The sequence below is a fragment of the Sylvia atricapilla genome, chromosome 26 (genome assembly GCF_009819655.1).
Source record: "Sylvia atricapilla isolate bSylAtr1 chromosome 26, bSylAtr1.pri, whole genome shotgun sequence".
Taxonomy (NCBI): domain Eukaryota; kingdom Metazoa; phylum Chordata; class Aves; order Passeriformes; family Sylviidae; genus Sylvia; species Sylvia atricapilla.
Genome location: NC_089165.1, coordinates 70,131 through 95,050, shown reverse-complemented (window position 1 = coordinate 95,050; position 24,920 = coordinate 70,131). Strand labels below are relative to the sequence as shown.

Here is a 24,920-nt window from a genome sequence, read left to right as displayed (position 1 = left end):
ATTGGATTGTTCCCCTCAGCTCTCAAGTAGTAGGCAGTGGCAAGATTAGAATGAAATTAGGAAGTGTCTATCAAACAGATGAGAAGCTGCAGGTGTGGTGTGAAGGGGATTCCAGATGGGTTTTAGGACATAACTCTCATACTTAGTGTAGTTGGACATTGAACCAGACTACCAAAATGTAAAAGCATTACATGTATTTTTTGAAACTTGGTATATCTTGGGCAGCCTAATATAAGTTTGAAGCTGATGCTGCCTTGAAGACAGTTTGGACCAAGTGATTGTTAGTCCTTTGAACCTGAACTATTCTGTGATTTGCTAAGAAAAACATTTAACAGAGACATTATTTAAAGGCAAAACATGCCTTGTAGATCTGAAACTGTTATTGGCTTGTCATTGTAAATGAGTGTGTGACTCACCTTGTCATAAGATGTTTTTCTTTAAGGAAACTGAACTTCTTAGGCTACATTTTTCCATTTCTTTAGACAGTAGAATGTCAGAGAAAGGAGTCCAACAATACTTCATATGATGACAGCTGTGAGAAGGCTGAACTAAATGCACAGCAAGCATTTGTTTTTGGGCAAAATTTAAGAGATAGAGTTAAGGTAAGCACGTGTTTGTTCTCTCGACTAAGAGTTTATGAAGTACTGTGAAGCTATTATATGAAAAGGTTAAAACCTCCATGTATATATGTAAAATTAAAAGATATGAACACAGTAGAGTTGATTGTTTAATAAAACTAGTATTCTGGACATTTAATAAATGAATTCTGTTAAGTAGCATAAGGAGCTTTTCCCTAAATAAATGCATCTACTGCAATCATGAGGAATGGCTAAAGCTTGCTAGAATGTAGTGTTTTCTCTTAACTTTTGGGTTAGAATGAAGTTGAAATGTGGTCTTAAGATGCTCCCATGCAACCAAGACTTCACAGAAAAGATGAAAAAATAGGCTGAACCTGGGCTTAAGCTTGTGCATGGAATAACTGAGCTGGATTGTTAGTATCTGCTGTTGAAGACGGATTTGCTTAAGTTTCCTAGCATATTAAAAGAAAGTGTACTATTGGGACATAGACTTACCTTGTTTTATTGTAAAAATCATTTGTGGCTAAAACTTTGGTTTTAGGAAGAGTGAATTGAAGAATTTGTGGTCAGTAATTAAAATTATTGTTATATACTTGTTCTTTTTCTAGCTAGGAGATGAAAGTGATGAAACTGCTGATGTGCAGAATGCTGGCCTTCTGACATCAGATATACCTTCTGCAACAAACTATTTTCTACAGTACATCAGTTCCAGGTGAGACTACAGGGAAACTAACAGAATAATTGTCTGTACTCTTTATTGAAAATTCTTTATGATTCTGCTCATTATTGGATGCAGGGCTTAGACTGGGTCAGTGGGCACCCAGACGTCTGGAGAATGGCAATCTTCAGATCTGGGGGAATCCTCAATCATCTCATCAAGGGGAGATGCATTTGATACTGTTTATTTGACCACGTCCTCACCAAAACATCTTCAGAAAACCAACAAGCATGACATCAGAAGGCTTCTCAGGAATGATTAGAAACAGTGATGGACTAAATCTGAGCTACCAGTATAATCTTGTGGAGATCTGCACTATATTTGTGTTTTCAGTAGGTTTCATATATGATATGGATAAAAGGAGGAATAGTTGAAATTTTTTCATGATAGTAACCTTTTCAGAGCAGCCTGTATGAATAAGTAGGAGCCTAATTGTGGGAGGTTTTTGAGAGAACTTCTGATGAGACAGTAACATCAGAAGAAATGGGATGTATAGGTAAAGTGAGGCAGCCAGGAGAAAACTGCTAATCCTGTCTTATGTAGTGATGAGCTCTGAGCTGACAGCCTTCACCTGAGGCTAAGGTAGTGATACAGCTCTGTGAAAAGGCTAGTTCAGTAGTGGTCAAGAAAATGAAGTAGTGTACAGAATGAGAAAACAGAATACAGAGCTGTGAATTCACACTGGAAAAGTGTGAGGGGAAATCTCACCAAGAGCGATGACGCAGAGCAGCATCTCTGCTCCTGGAGTAAGCTGAAATTCAGACTGAAGCAATGAAATAACTGTAGGAAAAGCACCAATATATGCTTTCTTTGACCTTATATTTGGCATTTTTAAGATATTCTTGTTCACCATGAAGGGGGCAGTAGGCAGTTCTGCAGTCAATGAACTTTTGATGCTGAACTTTTCAGATGTTGCACTGGAGAGGTGGAGAACACCTTTGCCCTCTTGATGCCAGATCAGTGTTTTTTCCAATAGACACAGTCAATCAGATTTGTTCAATCAGATTTGGCAGACAATAACAAATATGTGGCCTTCAATTACTGGAATATTTTTTTCATATTTTTCAACTCATATGACATCTTCTGTCATTTCATTTGAGTCTTTACTTTGGGAGGATTTATTCATGGTGAGTCAATTGCCAGAGACCTAGTTTTGCACTTGCCTTTAAAAAAATAGTGTCTCTAAGGGGAGTTGGCTCTGGTTTTCAGCTGAGATGGCAAAGCTGTTGGAATGAGCCACGGGAGACGAGTCTCATGCTATCATGGTCAACAAGTCTTAGTTTATTGCTTCTAAAGTTATCATATTTATACAGACAGTAATTAGCTCATGCATATTGCAAAACTACAGCTCATTATTGGTTACTTTCTATGACGCATATAGCTTTTGTGTTTGGCCTTGCTGTTGCAAATTTCTTCGCTTTATGTATCTTTCTGCATACTATGTATTTTCAACATCCCTGTTGCATCCGTTCTCACGGGTAATGTATACTTGCCACCAGTCACGTAGCCGATAGCTGCACTTTATTGTGGCCCTTGCTATGCAGCCATTCCTCTGAGAAACTCTCCACACTAAGCATTATGGTAGCCAACTTAAAAGGAAACTCCTCCCTTTGTGTAACACTGTCAATTTGTTTAAAATTCTAAATGTGCTAGGTGGCGTGGCAGATACTGGTAGGTCACATTGAGTTCCATGTCAACATTTGGCAGTCAGAACTGTGGTATTTAATTTCCTTAGTAGGTAAATCTGTCTTCCACTGAGGATCTCCTTAATCAGAAGTAGCAACTCTATATGTACAGTTTTAAGGTTTGTTTGGTTTCACTTGAATCATGTAGGTGTGAGTCCTCATTTTCCAAACTTGGTGAAATGCATGTAGGCTTGATTCAGAATGGTCTGCCTTTTGTATGTTCACTTCGTGAGCAAGCTCGTGTCTTAGAAAGTTGTGCTTGATGGGAAGGGACAGGAACAATGACTTGTTAAGTCTTTTGAGCCTGTAAAAGAATAAAACTCTTGTCCTTCCTAAATAGGATTTAAAATCTGTTAATAAAATTACTAATGGGAGGAGACTGCTTATTCTATAAGGAAGAAGTAAAGTCTGAGATTTGATGGTGAAACTTCTTGGAGAGGCTGTGGTATTACAGCTAGTGTGATTAAAGGCGTTACTTATCACTACTGCCTTTGCTTCCTGTACAATAATGGAAGTGCTTTTGTTTCCATTCTTTTCATTTCTGAGAGAACTGACCTAAAAATGTGTAGTAGTTCAAATCTGTGCATATAGAATACTGTTTAAAAAGAATGTTATATGATTAGACAGTAAGCCCTCACTTAGCATTCAGCACTGCTTTATCTGTTACTAGTTATCTGAAGGGGAAGATTTTTACAGAGACAAAATAATTTGTTGTCATTCTGAGAGCATTTTCATTCTGTAAAACTAGAATGTGCTCTCGTGTTAAGTTGAATTAATTTTTAACTATGTTTGTGTCAACCGGTGCTTACTTTTTAAGCCAGTGACAATTACTCACTTTGAGGAATTTTATTGGTAGAAAATAAAAGACATATTATTTTCTATCCTGTAAAACCTGGCTTATTTCTTGGGTTTTTTTTCAGCGTAGAGAATTCTACGAACAGTGCAGATGCGTCTAGCAACAAGTTTGTTTTTGGACAGAACATGAGTGAGCGAGTCCTAGTGAGTATCCACTATGTATATGTTGTAATTTTGCCAGCAGTTTGTTACGGATTCTCACTCAGGAATTTTTAGAGCCTTAAATAATACTTGTCACTTGAGTATGGGGTTTTTTTCAGTGGTTTCCCTTGAAGTTAACTTTGAGTGCAACACGGGAAGTTCATTATGAACTATTGTCTGCCCAGCAGTACTCTTCAGGATTTCCCTGCCAAAGTCTCTCCATGTAAGGAGATGCAGTGCTGTCTGTGTAATGCCTGTGGTTCTTGTGCCCAAGCATTTTATGGCACAGCTTGTTGCTTTAAATAGCTATTGGAGTATAAGTATTAGAGGGTATTTTATGTCCTCAAAATTAAGAGCAGTTCAGCCATGTGACTCACCCAAGGATGGGGTTTCAACCCCAGCAGGAAAGCAGTGGCCTCTGCTGAGGACTGAGGTATGATTCTGGAAATGCTATTTATGATGTACCAACCTAAGGAATAAATAACTTCTCATACCTCTTTGTTTCCTGCTGTTGTTTTTATTCCTGTGCTGGAACAAAATGGAAACATTTAATGCTGAGTGTTCAGACCCAACTACTAAGTGGGAGTTCAGTCAATTATGCCATGAGTAGCTGTAGCTGAAGTTAATTTGCTGTGTTGAACAAAGCAAGTCAAAAAGCCTCAAAATAAGGGTAGAAATTTGGTATCAGTTCAAGGGAAAATAATTTGAACTGGTTTTTAGGTCACACTCCATCCAGTTCCTTGGCTGAGGTAGTAGCATAGCTTTAACTGTGAAGGCATGTTGTCCATGGGATTGTTTTTTTACTATGTGGTTTATAAACACTGGAGCTGCCCTCAGAGCTTGGTCACTAGTCCTGTTCAGCAGAATTAGTATATGTTTTCTCTCTTCTGTTTACCTCCTCTTATTTCTGTAATAGAGTCCACCAAAATCAAATGAAGGTAGTACAGAGAGTAATAAGGAGAATGCTGCTACAGAGTCTGCATCTGAATCATCTTCTCAGGAGGCCACGCCAGAAAAAGGTGAAAAACAGGATATTATATTAGAAATGGTAGTTAATCCTTTTTTAAATAACTATATTTTTCAATATGCTGTTACTTTTCAAAAGCGTAAGATTTTTAGGTTGCCTTCACTGTCTCCTGTAACCAAAGATAGAGGGTGTGGAAATTGCTGGATGCTGTAGATCGTCTAATATTAAACATGTACAGGCTGCACTGTCTTTTTCATTGTCATTTTGTGATAGTGGGAGTATCTTCAACACAATAAAATTAGATGGAAATAACAAAACTGGTAGTAGGATTTGGTAGAGAATGTAGGAGAAATGTGGCAAACTTCTTTCTAACAATTCTTGTTTTATTTCAAGTGACTGAATTTCTGACTTGAATGTGTATTGCATTGAGTGGGTGCCCCATGTGTTGCTTTAACTCAGAACTGTTTGCTGGATTCTGTGACTTCAAATTGTCGAGATACTGTGGAAATTCTGGGAACTGTGGGTTTTCTTCAGTAAACTGCTTGCAAGCCTAAATGAAAGTAGAAAATTAATTGCACTGTCCATGCATAGGCACAGCTGTATGGCTGGCAAGTACTGCTGGAGCATCTACAGATAAGCAGGTGTCCATACAAAGGTTTTGAACTAGTGTGCGTGGGGACAAAAATTCTTGAGAACTTACCTATTCTTGTCTGTTATGCTTGTAAAACAAGTGTTAAAAGACAAGCTTTAACCTCTGCTTAAATTTCAATCCTTTTTTATGTGTTCTATTAAGGTCTGTCTGCTATACTTTTCAAAAGGTCTCAAAACTCTGGGGTACTTGTGTGAGACCTTTGTACATCTTATAAATTTTTATGCTAATCATTCTCAGACTCTCAAAATGTTGTTCAGCTAATAATATTTCAGAATCACTGGCAGAGTCTGCAGCAGCCTATACTAAAGCAACAGCAAGGAAGTGTTTGTTAGCGAAGGTAGAAGTGATTACTGGGGAGGAAGCTGAAAGTAACGTGTTACAGGTAAGAACAGATAGAGTAGAGGAGATTGAGTTTGTGGGGATTCATATGGATGTCCAGTGAATGCACACCATCTGATTTCCTACAACTCAGCCTTCCTCGATATCTCTAATGTATTTCTTGTATTAAATGCAAACTTTAGGTATTTGTATCAGATCCTTATTTATTAACTTGTTATCCATTGGTTTTATTTTCTTCTTTCTGAATAAATTTTTGTGTATAAGCCATCCAGGAGTATCTTAAGCATACTTTCCTAAATCCATCACATAGAAGCTTCTATTTTCTATGAGGCAATTATTTGAAGAAAATTCAAATGAACTAAATATTTTTAAGTTCTTTAATTGTTTTACTATTGAAGATTTTCTAAAACTTGGAATGGCTTATTTATGCCAGCAGTCTAGTTTCTTGCAAAACAGAAACTATATCATAAACACTCAGGGATTTGGCTTGAGGTACTTAATTGAATTAGTGATGTTGTAGAAGATTATTTAGTCATGAGTTAGACTCCTGATTTTAATCATGATATATTTAACATTGCAGTTATTCATTAACTCAAATATACTTACTAGCTCAAGAATATCCTTAAAAGCAGAGTTTTCATATAAAATGAAGTAGTATATGGTTTTTTTCCTATCTCTCTTTATCTTCCAATTATATTTTCCTTGAGATATTTTGTTTCACAGCATTTGAATTGTGTTATTTTCAAGGATAGCTTTTTTATTCTTACAGACAGGATGCTCTATTCTGACACCAAATAGTTGCACTGTCAGCATCTAATGCCTATCAGTTACACTTGTATTACTTTATAAAATTATACTCTATAATGTTTATCTTCTTGGACTTCTCTTTACCAGATATAAATGGTCTTTAAATGGGTCTTCTGATACATCTGTTTCTATGTAATTCAGAAATGCCTGGATGCTTGACATGATTGTATAAGACACTGATGAAATAAGAATCCTGTTTCACTTAGGAAAACCATAACTCTTAATAGAGTTGCATGAATATGTTGTAATTTAACAGACTTCTTGCCTTTAATTTTTTTTTCTTGTGAAATGTAATGCATTAAAATTGAAACTGGGACTTGTACAGACAGAACTATGTTAATGTTGCAGAAACTTAGAGCTAGATGTTTTGGGGTGAAGATGAGAAATGGAGGGAATGAAAATGGAAGTATCTTTTCCACTTAGTGCATGCTTATCTGTGGGGAACTTGAGGGGTGACAGTTCGAGGTTTAAAACCTCAGCAGTAACAGTGAAGATGGATTAGAGAAGGCGATATAGCATGGAGATGTTTGGCATGGAAGAAAAAGGGAGCTTGTAGGCCGAGAAGGAGTATTCCTATTGTTGGAAAAAATACATACACATTTAGAATTTTATAACCTATGAACCCTGCTAGGAGGCAGTATTAATGACTTTGTGTTGTTCAGGCTTTGATAATGAGCTAGCATGTTTGTTCATCCTTGGCTTCCTTACAGGAAGAATTTTGCTTTGCTTTCATTATATTTGCTGTGTCTTCCCAGCAGCAAATACCATTTTCAGTGGTGCAATGTGTACCTAAGGCTTTTAAAACAATTGACTGATATAAGGTAGTCCCTTATGACATTACCTGAAAATTACTTGTTGTTTTGATCTTGAACCTCTTATTCTTTAAGAATATATAGCTTTTTGAAATAAAACCTGATGAAGACAGACAGTGTATTTTGAGAAATTTATTGCAAAAGAGAGGATGACTGTTTCGTTTTCCACAACTATAAACAAACAAAAAAAAAAATCCAGTATGAAATCTGAAATTTTTTTTAACCAACTGTAGGTGACTAAGAAATGTATTATTACTTCAATCAACCACTATGCCACAGAGATATTTTCTATTACAGATTCAGTGCAAGCTGTTTGTATTTGATAAAATCTCTCAGTCTTGGGTGGAAAGAGGTCGAGGGCTCCTGAGACTCAATGATATGGCCTCAACAGATGACGGAACATTACAGTCTCGACTGGGTAAGGGGAACCAGGAGAAAGAAGATACTGGATGACAGTCATGCTATTTTCATAAAATTTTTCCTTGACACGCAGCAACATTCACTTTAGTTTCTCTTAGCTCCAGCAACTCAGAAAGTTTGGACCTTTTCTTTTGCTTCGGTTAGTGAATATTGCCTCCAAAGAGAGTATCTTCATACCTTTTTATTGCAGCAGATGTTCCAGTTACTTTTTCCCCCCCCATAAAAGCAAACCATGTTTAGTAACTAGAATATTTGCTTAGAAATTTATGGTAACATCATTCAGATCTGGATGGGTTGCGTGTGGTGGGGTAAGTCTGAACAGCCGTGCACTATTCAAACAGACTGGCAGGAATGCACATTGGTCTGAGATTATCTACTCAGATACAACTGCTGAACTTAATACATTAACATATAAGGCTTCAGACTAATATAGCTTTAGATATTACTTGTAATCTTTATCAGCCTTGTTGCAGTTTAAACCCAGCCAGCAGCCAAGCTCCTTGCAGCCAGTTGCTCACTTCCCCTCCAGCAGGATCAGGGAGAGAACTGGAAGTGTGTAAAAGTTAAAAAACTCCTGGGTTAAGTTAAAAATAGTTCAGTAAAGAAAGCAAAAGGGGGTGCATGCAAAGCCAAACAAGAAATTAATTCACTGCTTCCCATGGGCAAGCAGGTGTTCATCTACTTCCAGGACAGCAGGACCTCATCACACATAATGGTGACTTGGGAGGACAAACACCATCACTCCGAACATCTTCCCTTCCTCTTCTTCCCCTGCTTTATATCCTAACCGGGGTATTATTGTTCAGTTTGGGTCACCTGTCCCAGCTGTGTCTGCTCCCAACCTCCCACATCCTCCCATCCTCCTCATCAGTGTAGTAGTCTGAAAAGTGAAAAAGGCCTTGGTTCTGTGCAAGTACTGCTCAGCAAGAACAAAAACATCTGTATATTATCAACCGTATGTTCAGCACAAACCCAAAATACAGCTCCATCCCAATGGCTGCAAAGAAAGTTAACTCTACCCCAGCCAAAACCAGCGCAAGCCTAATTCTCATTTACAGTTGTGACAAAAGCCCAAGAGAGCTTATTTGTAGAACGACTGAAACATTATACAATGAAAGATGTCTTAACTGTTTTGAACTTCTTGATGTGTCTTTTTCCACCTAACTGATCTTGTAACTTGGCTTTAGTGATGAGGACTCAGGGAGTCTCAGGTTAATCTTAAATACCAAGCTGTGGGCTCAGATGCAGATCGATAAAGCCAGTGAGAAGAGTATCCGGATCACCGCCATGGATACAGAGGACCAAGGAGTTAAAGTTTTTCTTATATCAGTGAGTACAGTCTTTTGTTTATGTCTTAACCATACTACTAAAGTTGGTACTTACACTGTAGTTGAGGTAGCATTCCCATTTTTCTTTGCACCCTACACTGTCTTATCATTGGGGCAGGGGTGATGTTAAGGCACTTGGCATACTTGCTTGTCTAAAACATCTTACAAACAAATGCTACATCAAAGGCTGCCCTAGGAAGCCAAAGCATTGCCCATGGAGTCATGGTGTCTGTTCCACACATACTGAGACTTGAACTATAGTGTTTAATACCAGATTGTTTTCTGATTTAAGAAAAATGAACATAATTTCATGGATTCTGTGCAGTAGTTTAACCAAATTAGATCTGCTGGAACTTTCAGCACAGGAAAGCTGTCATTGTCTGCAGTACAGGAGGGTGGATAGGCTCCTACTGAAAAGGAAACTCTAAAACGGTAAGAACATCATGTAGTTAAGAGTTACATATTTTAACTTCCATTTTCTTTTAATGCAGAGTATTAAAGCAGTAACAAGATAGTAAAGTGATTCCTGTGCTTGCTAAATAGGGAACAGCAGCCCCAACCAGAATTACTAAAACACTTGGGATCTGATTATACAGTCAGCAAGGAAGAAAGGTCATTCCTTAATGCCTGCTAAAGTGCTTGTAGATACAGAGAGGTCTGAAAACATTCTTTTGATTTACAATATTTCTACACAAGGTGTTGCAAAAGATTTAGTGTTCCTAGGGATCAGAAATTGAGAGCATCAACAGATGTTCAGCTTTGCCTGTGACATTAGGTTTGTAGGGCTGGGATCTGGAGTGCCAGAATGGAACTTAGGGATACCAAATATGCATTGATGAAGAAAAAGAAGTGAAATTATTGGATAAGTTTTTTCTCTATGCTTTTCTAGATTTGAAAGTTTTTAGTTGATCTTTGATCAGGTTATTCACTTTTGATTTTAGTACTGATAAAAAGTATCTTGTTAGGAATTATTTTTTCATTATAGGTCATTGTAGGGGAATTTTGCAGATACAGAGGTGACAGATTCAGGTGTTAGATGGGGCAGATGGAAACGTTATTTTATGAAAGAATTCAACAGGTTGTCAAAAATGCTTCCCTCTGAAACAGAGACTATTAAAAAAAATTCTGGAATAATTGCCAGCCTGACTGTCCATTGAGTTTTCTCATTATATCTCATATTGAAATTTTATGCCAGTGCCTCATGAAACAATTGGCTTGATTACAATTAACTAATGTGTGAAGTTAAATTATTGACAGGCTGGCAAAAATCTGCAAGATTTTAATTGAAGGTCTTTTTAATATGAGCTTTTGGGAGGTGTCAGTAAAGCTGTGTGATTTCTGTGTGAAGAAGGCTTTGTGAAGATCAGCAAATACTGGGTATGTTAGCCAGACAAAGTTGAAACTAAGCAGAGGAATATATTCTTACTATCAGAGCTCTGTGTATCTAATGGCTTGCTGTGTGTGCCACGGCCTATTCTGACTGGTTTGGAAAGCACTTTGAGAAAACAAAGTGGTATATTGTAAAAATTGACATGACTGGTGTCTATTATGTCAGCAGTGTTTTATTGTGTTATATATTTTTTTCTTATTTCTGAATATTAAAAAATGCAGGCAAGCTCTAAAGATACAGGGCAGTTGTATGCTGCATTGCACCATCGGATCTTGGCCCTGCGCAGTAGGGTGGAACAGGAGCAAGAAGTCAAGAATGCAGCACCTGAGCCAGAGGTAACGCAGTCAAATGAGGAAGACAGTGATGATGATGATGTCATTGCACCTTCAGGATCAGTTGGAAGTGGTAAGTAAGAAAGACAATGGTATTTCCTGTTTTTCATGTATTTTCCTGTGTCATTGCTTAAGGCAGACTGTTCTTTTTGTGTATATCTGTGGAGTAGGACTATTGCATGGATTTCCTTTTTGAATGCAACTACTTCTTGCTTCTGCAAACTGCTAAAAGGCCCCTGTGCTCCCTCTGAGTTACTTGCCAAGGTTTAGCAGAGGTTTTCTGTGCTTTTTATCATTTACAGATTTTTTGAGGGTGGTTCTGAGTTTCATTTTTGCCTTCATCATGGCCAAGAGTTGCTCATAAAACCTGAGATGACTCAGGATCAGTAGATGGCTTTCAGACTGACCTTTCAGTAGAGAGCTGTCTGGAAAGCAGGTTTACAAAGGGGCGTGGAAGGAGTGTAATGTTTTTTATTGTGCATGAGGAGACCATAATTTAAGAAAAATACTCGCCTTCAGTTTGAGGGAGGCTTCCTTTTGTACACTCAACTTGGATGTCATCTGTGCTTTGCTTTCTTGAGGCTGAGAACATCCAGCAAAGTTTGTCAGTCCTCCATCCTGATTCACAGAAGGGGAGAAAAGGAGAAATGAATATGAAAAAAAGAAGTGGGAAAATTGAAGAGGTTGGAAACTGAGCTTTTCGGTTTTGAGATGGGTTTCCTGAACCAGATTAGTCAAGAACATAAAATTCTACAATAGAGAGATCTTAGTCTGGAGAAGGCATATATAAGGCAAGGGAGGAGGAATTCTGCAGTTCTCATTTCTCATTGAACACCTGAATCTGAGACTTCTGTAGGCTGCTTGGGATGGCTGTCTTACTGCAGGGCAAGAAACAAAATACATTTCTTAAGACCAAGAACTACTTTTATTGTTTCAGGTCCTAATGATGAAGGTGATGGGCAGAACATTGGCAGCACATAGCAGATGTGAGCCGATCTGCTTGCAAGGCTGCTATGAACACCATCTTGCAGGCATCTCTGGATACCCCAGGCCAGCAATTATTTCAGGCGGTATTGAAAGCTCCAGGACTTAAGAACTGTGCATCTCTGTTCTGTTTGTTTGGGTTTTTGGTCTGGATCAGTAGATTCCATACAAAAAAAAGCAGACTTGGAAACTACCTGAATGTGGTTTGGGATGTTGAAAGCTCATCATATTGATGAGCAAAAAAACAAACAAACAAAAAAAAACTAACCCTAAAAAATACAAAATGCAACCACCCCAACCATTTTCCCTCTTCCTTGTAATTAAAATGGCACATTACAGCTTGTCACAGCTTTTCATTGGGACCTTTTGGCTGTTTCTTCAGTAGTTCATGTCTTGCAGGTCTCCAAGATAGAACTTTCTGACGTGGTTCCAACTTGAATTCTGCTTTTATAACCCCTATTCCCCTTTACACAGAGAAACCCGGTCTTCACCAGCTCCTATGCTCACTGGCTGCCCTTTTGGGGTTTTTTTGGGTGGTTTTTTTTTTGTTGTGGGGTTTTTTTTTTTGTTTTGTTTTTTGTTTTTTTTTTTTTTTTCTTTTCTTTTTCTTTTTTTGGACTGCAGATGGGGCAGGTTATGTTTTTTACCTTTTAATCCCAACATAGTTGTGGATGTGAACACCGTTGTTTGCTGTCTAGTGGGTTTGTAAACAGAAAAAAGCAAAACATTGTGGCTCATCAGAAAAGCTTTTTTAATGTGATAATAAGAGACTTTAAAGTCTGCAGGACATTTTGCTAATTCCTTTTTTCTTTCCATTTCATTATTATTTTTTGGGGATTTTTATTGTGGTGAGACTTTTTTATTTTAGTTTTTCAGTAAGACGCTCTTGTGTATTGAAAACGTGAAACGATTGTTTTGTACTGTTCTTTTCTGTTACTATTTAAGGGAGAGCTAAGCCACTATATATAATAGATGTTGCATACAATTTTTCTTAGAAAATTTCATGTTTCTGTGACTACAGTAAAGTGCAGGAGGCATACAAGTTACACCTTCAGAAGAGTTAAAGACGGAACAGCTGTTAGCCCTTGGAAGAGTAAAATAGGCTCATGTAATGAGCTCTACAAGCCATTAAAATAAATCTGCATAATAAAGCAGCTCTCATTTAATGGCTTGATTCAACAAGCCATTTAAGTAAGCACTTGCCTGACTTTACTGTATGTGTATAATCTTACTGAAGTCAATGCAACTCTTCATGCTTAAAGTTGAGGACATTTTTAAAAATCTTGCTGAATTAATGGCCTTAAATACAAAATTTAACTTCTAACCCTTCCTGTCCCCATTCTGTTTCCTGAAGTCTTGCAGCATGAAGAAAAAGGTAATACTGCCAGCCTTGAGTAGTTTGGGCTGAAGGTTATTGTATTCTGTTCCACCACAAATAAAAGCAAGAATGTGGTTTTCTGTGTGTAATTCTAAAGTACTCCTACTGTTACCATAACTCACCTTTTTTCTTTTTTTTTTTTTTTTTTTTTTTTTTTTTTTTTTTTTTTCCCTTTGGATATTTTTTAATAATTTGAGCCTTTTGTGTGGAAGCTGAGGTTTATTTTCTTATTGAAACATATGTTATGATCTTGTCCAGCAAGATTGGAATTTGGTAGTCACCAGATCACTCTCACTATAAATTCCCCAAATTGTTCTGTTTTCTTTATAAATAATTTGCTGATAGATAATTTCTGACTTGCATGCTTGCTCCTTTGTAGGTTAAAGAGCTAAAATGCATCACCTAAAAGAAAATGAAAGGGGAAGAAGCATTTGATACAGCATGAATTGAAAACAGAAACCCAGGTTATAGCACCGAATCAACTTTGAAATTGAGTATTCAAATAGCAAAACAATCCTTATTGACTCTGTTTTAATGAAACACACTTTTCACTGGCAGTCAAGAAAAAGTCTTCTCCTGTTTTCTGTTGTTAACCATCACTGAAGACTGATGCTGTTGGGGCAGAGGGTGCTTTTACTTTTCCTCATAGCCAGTTAAAGGAACATCTGTGATTACTTTTCTGGCAGCTGAAAAGGGCCAATGATAAGCTGTGCCACTGCATCTTGACCTCTCTGGATTGTCTGCTCATGCCTTCTTGCATTTTCTTTTTCTTTTTTCCCACCTTAAAGTTATGGTGTTCATTTTACCAATGAACAGACCTCTTGCTGCACCCCTAACTCTTGCCATGCTTCAAAAGGAGCATGGCAGGTTCCTTAGTACTCAGCACAATTGTTTCTGCTCTACAAAGTGTGGGGGCTTTCAAGTAAATGAGCTGCATTTTGGATCTGGGATCTTTTTACGTTCTTGAGATACTCAGATTTAAACTACTGTTTTCAAACGCCCTTGCATCATAAAGCTGTTTCTTGTCAGCAGCTTGTCCATAAGGAAAATTAATAAGGTGTCTTGGCCACCACAGCCTACTTCTAGGAAAACAGGCATTAATTCCTGGTCCCAGTCTCTGTGGGGTCCATGCTGAGTCTCACTTTGAAGTGTTTTGCCTAAAATGCAATTGATGGTGCATGAAGATTCATAAAAATGGAATAAGCATTCTTGCTTTGGGGTTTGGTGTACAAGTCACGTACAGCTTTCTAAAAAATTTGGCAGCTATTTACTGATGTAGATTTCATTTAGCTAGAAGCTTTGCATAAATGTTATAGTGAAGGCAGAAATGTTGCTGTGCATTCCAGCAGAATTGGCAGTGGGTTGAGTTCAGACCCTGCCCCAGCAGATACAGTTAGGCCAAAGCAAAACCCTGACTTATCTCTCTGCTTTAAGCCTTACTAAAACAGTGGACAGGCAAATCCTAATAATGCCCTTGTGTCTCAAAAGATCTATGTAAGACTGCCATATCAAAATGTACATGGGAATTACATTAAAACGTGTGTCAGCAAGCAAGCAAAAAAACCACCCTGAGCCCTGCATTGTGGTTTCCTGTACCAAGCAGTGGCTCTTTGAGGGGAGGGTAATGGTGACCAGCTCTGCCACCTTACATCAGTCTTCCCCTTGATCATCATGCTCCTGCTCCATCTTTCCCCTTAGGACCTCTTGTTAACTTTAGTGTGGTGGTTGACAATTCCTGTATAGTCTGTGTGGCTGCTGACCCACACAGACACCACAGCCTTTCATGTTTCCAAGTGCAAAAAAGAATACTGAAGAGTGTCATAAAGTTGAACATGCGTGCTGATGACTCAACAGTGTACTCTGGCAACCAGGGGGCCAACCATGTCCTGGGGGGACGTCAGGTGAGGGAGGGATTGTGTCCTCTCTGCTCACCTTGAGTTCTGGTGGCACTTTTGGGCACCACAGTTTAAAAAAGACATTACGCTAATAGAGAGAGTCTGAAGAAGGACCACAAGGATGAGAAGGGTCTAGAGGGGAAGCTGCATTGAGGAGCTGCTGAGGACGCTTGGTTTGTTCAGCCTGGAGAAGGGGGAGACTGAGGGAGTCTTAAACCTCCTCATGAGGGCAGGTAGCAGTCTCTACACTCTCGTGACCAGTGACAGAGCTTGAGGAAACAGCATGAAGCTGAGTCAGGAGAGGTTAGCTTGGATACCAGAAAAAGGTTTTTCACCAGAGGGAGACTGAGCACATAAGACTTCTCAGGGCAGTGTCACAGCACCAAGCCTGAGTTCAAGAAGTGTTTGGACAGTGCTCTCAGGCACAGGGTGGGATTGTTGGGGTGCCCTGTGCAGGGCCAGGAGCTGGACTTGATGATCCTGACGGGTCCCTTCCAACTCATTGTGCTCTATGATGCTATGAAAATGTTGCAAGAATGGTGATGTCACTGAGACCAGAAGTAAGCCTCTTATCCGTAAAATGAAAAAAATTGCACACACAGGAAATACAAACATTAAGGTAAGAGAATGTTGTAATTACAATACCTTTCTGTAGTTCAGTTTCCAGTGCATGGTGCATTGCTTTCGAGAAGACAGGGCACAAAATTAAATAAATAAATGAGTCCTCAGGCATCCTGCGCTAGAACTAGGGTGGGAGGTGACCGGATTATAAGAAGCCTGCAGGAATAAAAAGCCATCCAGCTTTGTAATAGCTCTTCTCTGTTCCCTGAAGTATCAACTGATACCATTGCTTGCATACTACTGCCATTAATGCCTGTTCCTAACATGTCCCATTCTGCAGTTCAGCTGGTCTCTTGCTCTCCCAGTGAGTGTAGAAAATGGTTTATTTACTGTCTAGAAACATGTTACGTATTTCAAATTTTACCATGTTTCCCATAATCTTCTCTAGTTTTAGGAATTCCAGCTATGATGATTGCCATAATTAGTCATACAAGATTTCATTAAACTGACTTTTCACTGTGTGCTTTTTCTCCCAGTGTTACTTGGTCTTTCTGTGTACTGATTGGCTTAAACTGAACTGTAGTCCATTGTGTGGGTAGTGGATTTTCAGACAGGATGTTATAAAGATTTTTTTAGTTTTTTTAAAGGGTTTGGGTTTTTTCCTTCCTGTGAAATCAGCACAGACCAACACAGGTGCAAGAGAGAATTGCTAAATCAGACAAAGTCTTGATTCTTTTCTGCTAGGTAAAAGTGCAGGTATCTCATTAAGAAATGCTTACAGACGATTCTGTAAATAAAGTCTCATTTGAAGATTGTATTCAGAGCTCCCTTTTTGGCTTCGTCCTTTCAAGGACTCCTTCCCAAAACTCTTCCTTTGTAAAGATACAAAAGCTGATTTGTCACTGGGGAACACTGGTAATTCTGTTGCATGGGTGGGCAGTGAATGCCTTTCCAAGGTTATCTGTGAATTAAGTACGGGTTATTTTAAATGAACCCCTCGTGATCAAATTCTGGTAGCTTACCATCAGCTTCTAATGAAACTGGGAAAACCAAATGGTGATGTTATGTGTGATTTCCTTCTCCTGTTCCAGAGACAAGGAGGTGTCATTGAGCCCCCACTGCAGGGTGTCTACTGCTGAGCATCCATGTGCTGACTGTGCACTCTCCTCTGAAAAGCAGCTTGCTGTCTGTAGTCCATTTGGCAGACAGGATAAGTTCTTGTTCTGGAGAATTCAGAGGAGAACTGCTGCTGCAGACAGGACATCTATTGGACAAGGCCCTACAAAAAGCTCCCTAGAGGGAAGAATGGGGAAATGTTTCAAATGCAATTTGCTGATGGATGGTTCTGCCATTTCTGAAAATGTTTTGGAGATAGAAGGAACCCCAGTTATCTGCAGCTTGTAGTATGATGGCAACCCCTCCCCTTGTTTAAGGGAACTAATATTCTGTATCTGCAAGTTTGTTTATCAGCAGTAAAAATATTTGGAAATAAGTTGGTATTTTAAGAGTAATGTTATATTAATTATGCATTGCTTTCCCTGGAACTTGCCTGTTTGTAGTAAGGTAACTGTTCGTTCCTATTGTAACAGCTCTCTGAACAGCCTGTGGAGGATCTGCAGCTGAAGGATGTGTATTTGCTGAATAAACCCTACCAGCACTGTGGCAAGGTTAGCTGCAGTCTATCCATGAGGCAAGTGGAAAGGTGCACACACCAGGGTCCTGAGTCTTGCAGCTACAGGCATTGTACTTGCTGCAAAGCAGAAGAGATGGGCATTCTCTGTCCCACCTCCCTTGATGGTGGAGGAAGCATTATGAAGCTACTGCATGGGATAGAGCCTCAGATGAGCTTTTTAAGAGCTGATTGGATCCCGGAAAGCTACTTGTTACTTAATGGTGTAGAGTCTTGCCCTGTGCAAGATTCAGTGGCTTCTGTGTGTTTATGTTGGGGAGAGAGCATTTGCAGAGTCTGCCACCCTGCAGGCGAATCTTTCCTCCATCCTGCTTTCTGCAGTCATACAGCCCTGTGACTGATGTGCTTAGGAAGTGCTTTGGAGAAGGGGCAAACCTGTTCTAAAATACACTGCTTTTATTAAACCACCAGTGGGTGCCTGATGGTGGCATTATTCTGTGTGTAAGAACAGCAAGCTCTCTGGCACGCAGAGGGAGCAGTGCCCAAGCCGAGGGACAGTGGAAGGCCCTCTGTTGTGAATGTACTATGCACCAGCTCCTCCTGGCTCTGAGACAGCTCTGGACTGGAGGTGATTTGCTTGCCATGTTGTGAGCACATCCTAGTGTATCTCTGGTGTGATACAGCCATGCCTCTTCTTTCCCTGCTTCCAGGGCTTGTGAAGCCCCGAATCCACTGCTGACAGGTTACAGTGCTACAAAAAAATTCCTTTGGATAACTGAGAAGTAGCATCCCAATCTTGCTGTTTTGAGCTCCTCTTGCAGAGAAGAGATGCTGTGGGGGACTCAGCATATTGGCGAATACAGAAATCAAGTATTTAACATGCTTCTCACACACAGGGAAAAGAGGTAGAGAGGTGAGAAAGCTTGAGCTCACAACACTACAGCTGTAGACTTCTGTCAGATCTTGAAAGTTGTTTCAATAGTTGGGAATACAACTGAAAGAGCTTTGCTTGAAGGTATGTCACTGATAGGGAGGATGCATGCTAATGTCTTTACAGACCAATTTGATGGATGAAGGTATGGGTGTTAACGTCTTTGAAATGTGTCTTAATATCTCCACTAACTTCAAGCAGCAGGTCTGTTACAGAGCCCGGACAGCCTGACTCCTGAAGCAGACAAATGGGGGACTCTGCACAAGCCCGAACTTCTGAACTTTGGGGTAAAAAATACAAGGTTCAAGGAGGAATATGTGGTAGGCAGTTTGGGAGGGCTGTGCCTTCCTAGTACCTCAGCCAGTGGGGAAAAAAAGAGGGCACTGTGTGGCTGGGAGCTTAGGATAAAAGGGAGGCTGCGCCCTCTGAAACATTGAGAGAGAAAACCCGGTTGGGGCATGGCCCAGTGGACTTTCCTTTGTTATTTGAATAAAGTCGAAGTACTCCTGTGTCTCCTTTGGGGACACAGGCTTTTCATACTGTGATATTCTGTACAAAACAGGGACTTGTCTGGGATCCTTCCAATGTCTGGGTCCGGTGTGCGGCAAGAGGAGCTGGAGGCGTGCCTCGCACAATTTAAATGATCGGCTCCCTTTGGCCCTGGCTGGCACGAGGCGATTGATTGGGTACCCGAGACCCACAGACGAGTGATGGACTAAGGGGGTCCGTGAATAGTCCACAGGAAAGGACACTGGAAATCTCACCAGTGAGTACAATGATAACTTCAAGGAGTAAAATATGGCAGGATGCCCAGAGGGGACAGTGTAAAGAAGAGTTGAGAAAGGGTCTCGACTGTAAGGCTGACGATCCCAAAATACTTCCAAAGGGTCCTATGGGAGTCTGTTGGGTTTGCGCATTCTCCCAGAGGTGGATAAGGACATGGATGCCCAGAGGGGGCAGTACGGGGAGCCGAGAAAGGGTCTCGACAACAGGGTTGGTTTGATTCTGTCGGTTTGGGAAAGGATAGGTTGAAGGGGAGTACGAAGAAATACGGTTAAGGCAAATAGCAATAGAAGACTATGCAATAAGAAACGAGAAACAGTGAGGGCTGGGATGTTCTCCACTTTATCTTCAAAATCTACAGTCTAATTCAGGGCCGGCTGCAAGTTTTTTGTATTCCCGGCTTTCGGGATAGGGAAAACATAGAGGTCTTGTTCCTGCAGCCTCAGTCATTATGGAGCCAAGGTGAAGGATTTGGGTTTGTCTGCTTACTACCCAGGGCTTGAGGGAGTTTCTCTATGGTGAGGAGTGCCGGTCCGGTGGCTCGGGCTGGGGGGGCCTGTGGGGGAGGTGCGGGACCAAGCTGAGGCTTTGGGACAGTCAGGGCTCAGTTCCATGAGGTGCCCAAAGCCGCCACCCCCACGGGCAGGGGCTGCAGTGGCTCCCGGCCCCATGAGGCTGCGAGATGTTCTTCCGTCCGCCTACCTGTCCCTGGAGCACCATCGGCTGTGCTGGCACCTGGTGGTTTAGAGAACTTGTGCTGCGAGAGCGGCCCGGGGGCCTGCATCGGTATGCCAGGGGTGTGTTGTGGGAAGACAGAAGACCGAGAGTAAGACAGACTTAATTAGCATAACTCATCTGGTGACTAGGATGTTGTGGCAAGGACAGACAGAACTTTGCGCTTATGAGAAGATGGGATTAAACTTGCTTAAGGGAAAAGATTCAATCAACCCCTTACGATAAAGATGTTGTAAAATGCATAAATTGCTTGTATGATCTTTTAACCTAATTATTGTAGTAGAAGTTATTAACTTTGCTGAAATGGTATATAAGACTCGGAAAAGCTGAGTAAAATTGTATTCTGATCATGAATCAGTCTTCCCGTCTCTCCATCAATCGCCGCTAGTGTTTCTGGACACTGCGGTGGGACAAGGACCGGCTTTGGTGTAAGGGACAATGTGTCACCAAAGCCTGGCTTGATACAAGAAGGGATTTTGTTTGGATCACTGGGAAGGTGAGTGATTTTGCAGACTTCAGAGGCTGTGGGAGGCCGAGAGCTCAGGCAGCAGGAGCACAGGCTGGACAGGTGGCAGAGTAGGCCCTTGTAGGAATTGGTTAGAAAGGCAGATCAGGTATATAAAAGATACGAAAGAAGGGATGAGAAAAAGGTAAAGGTACAGGCAAGGATAATGTCACAGTTTTTACAGCCCTCAATGGCAAAAAGCGTGCAGGGAGCGCCAGAACCAAAGGGAAGGGGGCGGCCACCAAGACGGCTGTTGGGACAGAATCAATGTGCCGTTTGTTAAAAATAAGAACTTTAGAAAGGAATTGTTAAGGGTGTCAGATCTTCTATTGTACCAGGGGCACTCTATGCTGGAGCCCTTGCTGGACTGAGAATTGCGTTTCCTAGTGACATCGGAGCCTCTCTGTCTACTTTGAATTTTATGCCAAAGGGGGGAAAATTGTCCAAGTCTTCTTTTGATAAGTGGGAAGGATGACCATTTAAGTCAATTGGTATTGATGAGTGTGGGAGATGGGTTTCAAATGCATGAGTTTCTATTTGTTCCTAGTTTGTAATTGTGTTTGCTAAGAGGAGATTTGATAACTAAGTTGGGGGAATGCAAGTTACTGTCATGAGAAGTGACGGGGAGGCTAGTGCTGTTGTGCTGATAAAGCTTATGCTAAAGTGAACCTTGAAGTGTGCATAGTCCCAGTGGAATGTGGAAAACTGCATGTGGACCCTCTCCATATCCCTGCATTACTCTGAGGCAACCTGGACAACAGGTGTCTAAAATGCAATACCCTCTTTCAAGGGAAGGAAGACGGAAGGGGTTGCAGCCTGTAGCTAAATCCCTGTTAAAGGCAGATGTTTTACAGCCATGTATATCTCCCTGTAACACTGCTACCCTGCCAGCTATGGTGCAGGACTGAAGAATAAATAATGGAACTCAGGCACTCCACAGTCCCAGATCCTTATACCATCTTGAACCAGGTTCCCTCCTCACACTGCTATTGTGCAGGACTTGATTTAAAAGATTCTTCCTGGGAATGCCACAGAGCACAGTAAACAGTACTTAGCCTTTGAGTAGGAACAAGATTATTTGGGCCAAATATTAACCAAATTTATTCCATCCCTAGAAATTAGGTTATTGCAGTATATGAAAGAATTACTTCTATTGGAGGAATGGGAGGAGGTGGTAGGGGAAGCCACTGCGGTTTTCTGGCTGGAGCGGGGCTTGGAGTGTCTGAAGGGAAGGCACAGACAACGGACAGAAAGGTTGAATGTGTGGGGCATATTTTGACTGAAGGCTTGTGGTGCATCAGCCAGAGGGGGACCAGAGAGACTTGGAGGAGCTGTTGCCCAGGGCTGAAGGGGGGCTGTGACAATATTTAGGATTAATAGAGTATTGCAAGAAAATTAAAAGAGAGGTTGGTTAATGCCCTAGCTGTAGCTCTCCCATGCCTGGAAAAGGAATTGGAGCCTCCCTTTACTCCCTGTGACTCAGTGGTTGCTGAGGTGGGGGGTGAGGGGGGAATCGTGCTGTCTTTTCCACCAGGGGAGTTGGAGATAATTAAAGGTGGTGGGGTAGAAAAAGGAAGGAAGAATTGATTTATAAAGGACAGTAAACAACAGTGGATGCCAGGAGCTTTGACCCTGCAAATGTTAAAACAGCTCCATGAGGGGGGGGGTCATTGTGGTGTCCAGGATTGGCAGAAGCCTTCCTCAAGATGAACTGCCTTGGGTCTTTTGTTTTAGTAAAACAAACTACTGAGGAGTGTCTGGCTAAAGTTAATAGCCAGGCTACAAAGGAGACTGCAATGCAGGGAAATGACCTTAAGCTGTAGGTCCTTTCCAGAGATGTCGGGTATATTTTGCTGAGATGCCCTGGGTGAGTGAGGGCTTAGATATCCTCTGGTGCTGTATGTTGGCTGGAAGGGTGGCCAGAGGAGTTTCTAGTCACTTCAGCAACTATTTGATCAGTTAATGTGATATATGTTAGAAAATAATTTGTGCAAAATAATTAAAACTACAGCATTTCGTATAACCCAAACCAGTGACGGGTGGGAAAGGCAGTTTACATCAGGTGATAAGGGGAGAAAAATGCAAATACCAAGCAAGGATAAGCCATCTCCAAAAATGATGATTCCAAAGGATTTCTTCGTCTGACAAGGTCCCAGTGATACACATTCAATATGCATCAAAGATAATATTCGTTGCCAGAGATGTGTATTCCCAAACAGAATTCCAGTAAGGAAATTAATTATTCACCCATTCTGGGAAACTCTTCATCCAGACAGGCAGCAAGAAAGGAGAAATACATGAATATGCTAAAAGGATAAGATCAACAGAGGAGCCAGAAGACCCCCACTCAGCCGAAAAGTATAAAACAAGACCCTGCAGAAGCAGAATTTGTGAGCCATGGAGATTTGAAGCGAGGATTCAAATCTTGTTCACCCAGGGCCGATCACCTGGCTTGGCACTGTGTTGCTTGTGGCTTTTCCAAAAATTATATTTTTAAGATTTCATAAACTTTCTTTAATTATAAAATTGGCTAATTCGTTTATAACAGTTAACAAATGATTTCTGAATATCAGATTGTGAAGGCAGTGGACTTGGATGGGGGAATTTATTATACAGGGGGATCCTTCAATGGATTTTGGCTGCTTTGAGAGTTCAATGGGACCTCCTACCCTCTGGCACCCTGAGAATTCAGGTCAAGCAGAAAGGATGAATGGGCAAACTAAGAAACGTCTTTGAAGCTGGTTACAGAGACTGAGATGCCATGGGTATGCCTTTTGCCATTAGCTTTAGCAAGAATAAGAGCCAGACCTCAAGGAAATCATTCCCCTTGTCAGGAAAATTAATTCACAAACACCAGAGGTTTATGTCCGAAAAGGAGACAGAGAAATCCTGGAACAATTTGCTTAAAGGGGGAAGCCATGGACATTTCCCGTGGGATCTCTCAAGTGGTTGGAAGACACAGCTTCCTTTTTATCCTGATTTCCCAGCTGCTTTTCCCTCTCTCTTTCCCCATTGGCTGAGGTACTTGTGAGGTACAGACTTCCTGAACCACCTAATGACAGACCCCCTAATAATGTGTACCTCCCCCCCTTTTCTCCTTCTTTGTGTCTTTGTTTTTTAAATCCAGGGATTTAGTACAGCCTTCATTGAGTAACAGTCTGTGTCAATTAGTGGAATTCCTGTGGAGTTTATGGTTCCTTCCATTGCTTTTTTCACCTCTCAGTATCCGGCTTTATCTACCAGCAGGCCCACAGTTTGTTTGCAGACACCTTCTCGTTCCTTTCACCCTTTGTTATAAATGCATATTATAAAGTTGGCTTTTCACAAGATGTGTGTTATATGAATAATAACTTTATGGTAAGGATGTAAGTTTATTTCTGCTATTAGTAAAAAAAAAATAGGCACAGTGGTAGTAGTGATAAAGTACTTGCTTAAACTGTCTGTTTGGCCAGGATAACATCCAGTGAACATGTAAGAAGACTGCTATTGGTACACCAGCTATCAGCATCTCCCATTTGAAGAAAGCACGGACCAAGGCCCAAGCTGGAGGTGATAAGGAAGACACAGCCCAGAAACACACAGCTCTAAAAAGGCAGACCCAAGGAGGGTCCATGCAAAACAGTCCCGGGAATATGGAAACTAATTTATGGAAAAATAAGAATATTCAACAGAATGATACAATAGAAAGGGTATTTATAAAGAAAGCCTCTGAATGAAAAGCCTCTGAATGAAAGCAGGCTGAATGCCAAGTCACCCGCTCCTACTTTGTTTTTATTATCTCCTAATTGTCTTATCTTTTATTAAACCTGTTTCTTAAAATTTACATAAAAAATGAATCTCGTTTTACACACTGGCCCAAGGGGTTCCTGCCTCTCGTTTCCAGTTACTCCACGCGCGGCTCTCAGGTTTTTTGCCGGAACCTATGCCTCTGCCCCTGCTGTTTGCCTTTGCTGGCCGCTTGCGGGGTGGGGAGATTGGTGTGGTCTGGTTTGGTTGTGGGCGTTTTGAATTTTTGTGGGTGTGAAAAACAAGGTTCACTTTCCATGTAAATTTAAGAATAGGTTTAACAGAAAATGAGACAATTAGGAGATAAGGAAAAAAGCAAAGTACGGCTGGCCGGGTGACTTGGCATTTAGCCAAGTCCACACCCCGCTATTTCAGAGACTTTCTTTAAATACCCTTTCTGTTGTATTAGTCTGTTGAATATTCCTATTTTTCCATAAACTAGTTTCCATATTACAGGAACTGCTTAGCATGGCCCTCCTTGGGACTCCTTTTTAGAGCTGCGTGTTTCTGGGCTGTGTCTTCATTATCACCTCCAGATTGGGCCTTGGTCCGTGCTTTCTTCAGATGGGAGATGCTGATAGCTGGTGTATCAATAGCAGAGTCTTCTTTACATGTTCACTGGATGTTATCCTGGCCAAACAGACAGTTTAAGCAAGTACTATATCACTACTACCACTATGGCTAATTTTCTTTACTAAGAGCAGAACT

The 24,920-nt window shown here is 40.7% G+C and overlaps 1 protein-coding gene across 1 annotated transcript in view; it reads left to right on the top strand.

Annotated features, from left to right (window-relative positions):
* Nucleotides 1-13,482, top strand: part of RANBP3 (RAN binding protein 3) — a 54,423-nt gene extending 40,941 nt beyond the window's left edge. The window contains 10 exon segments of the mRNA XM_066336071.1: nt 483-602; nt 1,187-1,290; nt 3,902-3,980; nt 4,894-4,996; nt 5,854-5,978; nt 7,852-7,972; nt 9,162-9,176; nt 9,179-9,303; nt 10,914-11,097; nt 11,962-13,482. Of these exon segments, the coding sequence (XP_066192168.1) occupies nt 483-602; nt 1,187-1,290; nt 3,902-3,980; nt 4,894-4,996; nt 5,854-5,978; nt 7,852-7,972; nt 9,162-9,176; nt 9,179-9,303; nt 10,914-11,097; nt 11,962-12,005 (1,020 nt within the window). The 3' untranslated portion in view covers nt 12,006-13,482.
* Nucleotides 13,483-24,920: the final 11,438 nt, after the last annotated feature.